Raw genomic sequence first — 3,833 nt, 5'->3', positions numbered from 1 at the left:
GTAACACCATTACTGCACATTTTTTCTTTGCCCTGTGTCCACATGTTGTTTATTTCGCTGTCTGGCCTTGCACGGATTTCAGGTGAAAGTTACATCACTGCCATCTGTAAATGATTTTCACAAAAGGAAGAACCTAAGTGATGCTCAGTCAGAAAACAAGTTTCAGCATGTTCCGGCTTCGCCTGGCCTCCACCACGATCTGATTCCCCGGCTGGTTTCATCGCATAAAAAAAAAAAAAAAGAAGAAAAAGTTTCTTAAAAGGTCGACAGAGAGAAACAGACACACAGTGAGAGGGAGAAAGTGGTTGAGGGAGGCTGGCTGAGGCGAGTGTTTCCCGTAATCATATCATGAAGGCGGCGTTGTCCTCCTCTTCCTGTTTTCTCTTGTGTCTCAGACACAGTCCAGGTGACGTGAACAGTGAACACGGTGGCTCTCCTCTGTCGTTGCAGACACGGGGACATCGCTCTGCTTCGTCCAAGCCTCAAGCGCCCTGTGGGATGTCTGAGGGAGACATCACAGTGCTGCCATTCGGACCTGCGTCTCTGGACCTGTCCAGGCAGGAGCACCGGACGCTGACCAAACTGTACTGCCAGAACGGAGGATATCACCTCAAGATTTTACCAGATGGAACTGTGAGTGGTGGCAGGCAGGAAAACGACCCCTCTGGTGAGGATGGAATCCCCCTTTTCTCCTTTTTCTTTGGAGTGTAATTGGTTGTTGTATCTCTAAAGCAGTGGTTCTCAAATGGGGGTGCGTGTACCCCTGGAGGAATGTGAAGACACTCCAGGGGGTACGTGAAATATTTAAAAAATCTATTTCAAATTATCATTGATCAAAAATAGTAATTTAATACATAGTCAATCAAATATAAGTGTGAGTTAATAAACTGAATTTAATATATATATATATATATATTTATATAAATCAGACACTGGTGGCACAGCGCTGTGTATTACATTTTTTTTCAACCAAAACTTCCACAGGGGGTACATCACTGAAAAAAGGTTGAGAACCACCACTGTGTAGGAGTCTGTTGGCCATAACGTTATAGAACATATTCAAATGAAGCTGAGCAGATTCTGCACATGTAACTTATTCCTATTTTGTCTCCTCACACTTATTTGAAAGTTGTAACTTAACTGCTGATTAAATGTGGTCAAATATGTTAAAAATAATGGTAACCAAAAGAGAAGAGTAAACTTCAAATGTTTTGGTGAGGCGTTATCTTGGCAACCTGATAAGTGGACTTGAACGAACTGTTAACGGCCTCTTGAGCAAGGTATTTAATCGCTGCACTTCTGGTAAAGCCGCTCAGGTCTCTAAACAGAAGTACCAAACAAATAACCCCTGTGTACACATTCAGACGCCAGGGCCTCCTCCGCTCCCTGAGAAATGCTGAGCGAATATTTATTGCAGCAGAAAAATGACCGTTACTTTTGTGTCATCATTTTGTGTCATCATTTTGTGTTGCAGAAATCCTGAGGCTCCAGGCTGTGAGTGTAGGAGCGGTGGTCGTCAAGGGCGAGGTGACAGGAAGGTACCTGGCGATGAACAAAAATGGACGCCTCTACGGATCAGTGAGTCTTTACAAAAAAAATCACTGCCGCTACGAGTAAACCTGATTTTAAATGGAAACAAATAAATATGATCTGATAGTATAACGAGCCATTTCATTGGGGCTACTTTTGCCAACTCACACAATGTGTATGAACCTTTACGTGTCAGTTTAAACTCAATAGTCCATGTTATTTTCCACAACTGCAAAACCCTGTAAAATTCCAGTGCCAAAGGGCGACCAGATGTAAAGTTTAAATCAGTATGAGCAATAATGTGTCATTGGGACTATAAAACAAGAGATGAGTAACGTAAGCCTTTGAAGAAGTACACATGTATCATGTAGATTCTTTTTTCTATTATTCAGCAGTGTAAACTGATATTTCACTCTCTACTATTCTGTTGCTGTGTGTGGATTCCCACACAACCTTTAAAATGACTTCTCATGGAGAATTAGAAGCCGTGCAATAAGACCAACGTTCCTCAGCTCTTCTCTTTTCTCCCCTCTGTAATGTTCTTGCCTCAGCAAACACTGAATGATGAGTGCTACTTCCTGGAGAAGTATGAAGAAAACCACCACAACACATATTGCTCCCAGAAGTACAACTGGTATGTCGGGCTGAAGAAGAACGGCCAACCCAAAGCTGGACCAGACACCCACCAGGGTCAGAAGGCCATCTTTTTCCTGCCAAGGCCTGCGGGCAACATGTAAAACAAGACGGTAGCAGGAAGTCGTGATACGCCGGGCCAAGTATCCCATTTAAAGGTCACTTAAAATCAGTACAATAGGCCGGTGAAGCCCGAGGCAAACACACAATGCTGTTTTTACAGTTAGTTCGAGCTCGATTTCAATGTTAATCCCAATTTGTGTTCATTCCTCTTGAATATGCAGGAAAAATGTGATTCGCGATTTTTTTTCTTCTCTATATGATCGTCACAGGGATATGAGCTGATACCCAGAATACTTTCTGCCCATAAGCACATCTACACCCTCTCACTCCAGACAGAAAATGTGTGCGGTATCAGTGCCTGTCAGCCTTGATAAATGAGTGTTCCCTTTGAAAGCTGGTATGAAATGCCATTGTTTGAAGACGGCACCGCCACTTTTACACATAAATAGTTTTACAATTGATCACGTCTGGCACAAAGGAAACCAACAAGGCAGTAAACATAAAAGAGACGACCATCTGGCTCAAACTTCACAGTGAAGGGAATAATAGTGTCAATGTAAGTATTCCAGTGCCTTGCTTGACGGTATGTCTGGCTGGACATGTGTTTGAATGACTGACACATCTAATTAGTAACTATGTTTGATGCCTGTCTTGAAAGGGTAATGTTATAAAAGTAGACATACATGCAGAAAAACACACACAAAAAATACAAACTTTGAAACCCCTTGTTTATGATGGAGTTAGCAGTGAAACGTGTGTGATTACATTATCATATTATCATTAATATGTGCCTTGGGTCAGCTGACAGTCTTGTCAATGAAGATGTGAAAACTTGTTTCAGTAATCAGCATTATTGAGTATTATTGAGTTGTGCACTTGTGAACAGAAGGAACCGAAAAAGAATTGAACATCTTGGTGATACGAAATGGACCAAGTTGAGTTCCTTTTACTGAGCAAAACGGCTCAGCATCCCAACCCAACACTTTTTTTTCTGTAAACATATTTCTCTTATAGTTGAAACACATTTTACTGTAACATTAAATTACTGTTGTGAATATTTATTTGTAAAGTTTTATCGCTGATACAATAAAACTTTGCTGAACGGATGGAAATGTGCAAAGTAATAATTTATAGATACATAATGAAGGAAGAAAGTGGTGTTGTAATCACCTTTTATGTAAGTAATACATATCGTATTAAGTGGTCTTAAAAGTAGGAAATAAATTATTATTATCAATAAAAAGATAAATAATATGCTCGATTTTCTGTAACATTCACATAACCGTGTGAATAGAAGTGTATCATACACATCTTTAAAGGACTGTGTTATGTCCAATACATGTGCTGCTAATGAGCTCGCTGTACGCGCGTGCAAGTCTCTCAACATCTGTGTTTTTAATAATAAATACTCTCACAGGTGTTTACCAGACACATTCCTCCTCCCCACAAACATTATTACTGATGATAATTGGCCACAAGATGGAAGCATTGCTTTAGTTTCACGCTCACGCTGGCAGCGAGGGCTTCAGAAGTTTATCAATATGACACATATGGGTCTCGCTGAATCCCAGTTAAAATAAATCACGAGTTAAAAAAGGTAAATCTAA

The 3,833-nt window shown here is 40.6% G+C and overlaps 1 protein-coding gene across 1 annotated transcript; it reads left to right on the top strand.

The window, feature by feature from the left end:
* Positions 1-284: 284 nt before the first annotated feature.
* On the top strand, positions 285-3,333 carry LOC117742265 (putative fibroblast growth factor 1). Its single transcript, XM_034549373.1, has 3 exons — positions 285-667; positions 1,475-1,578; positions 2,082-3,333. Exons 1-3 carry the CDS (start codon positions 349-351, stop codon positions 2,265-2,267), a joined length of 609 nt encoding a protein of 202 aa, XP_034405264.1. The 5' UTR covers positions 285-348; the 3' UTR covers positions 2,268-3,333.
* The last annotated feature ends 500 nt before the right edge of the window (positions 3,334-3,833 follow it).

The sequence above is a fragment of the Cyclopterus lumpus genome, chromosome 14 (assembly GCF_009769545.1).
Source record: "Cyclopterus lumpus isolate fCycLum1 chromosome 14, fCycLum1.pri, whole genome shotgun sequence".
Classification (NCBI taxonomy): domain Eukaryota; kingdom Metazoa; phylum Chordata; class Actinopteri; order Perciformes; family Cyclopteridae; genus Cyclopterus; species Cyclopterus lumpus.
The sequence above is the reverse complement of the archived record's forward strand: the minus strand, read 5'-3'. Positions and strand labels throughout refer to the sequence as shown.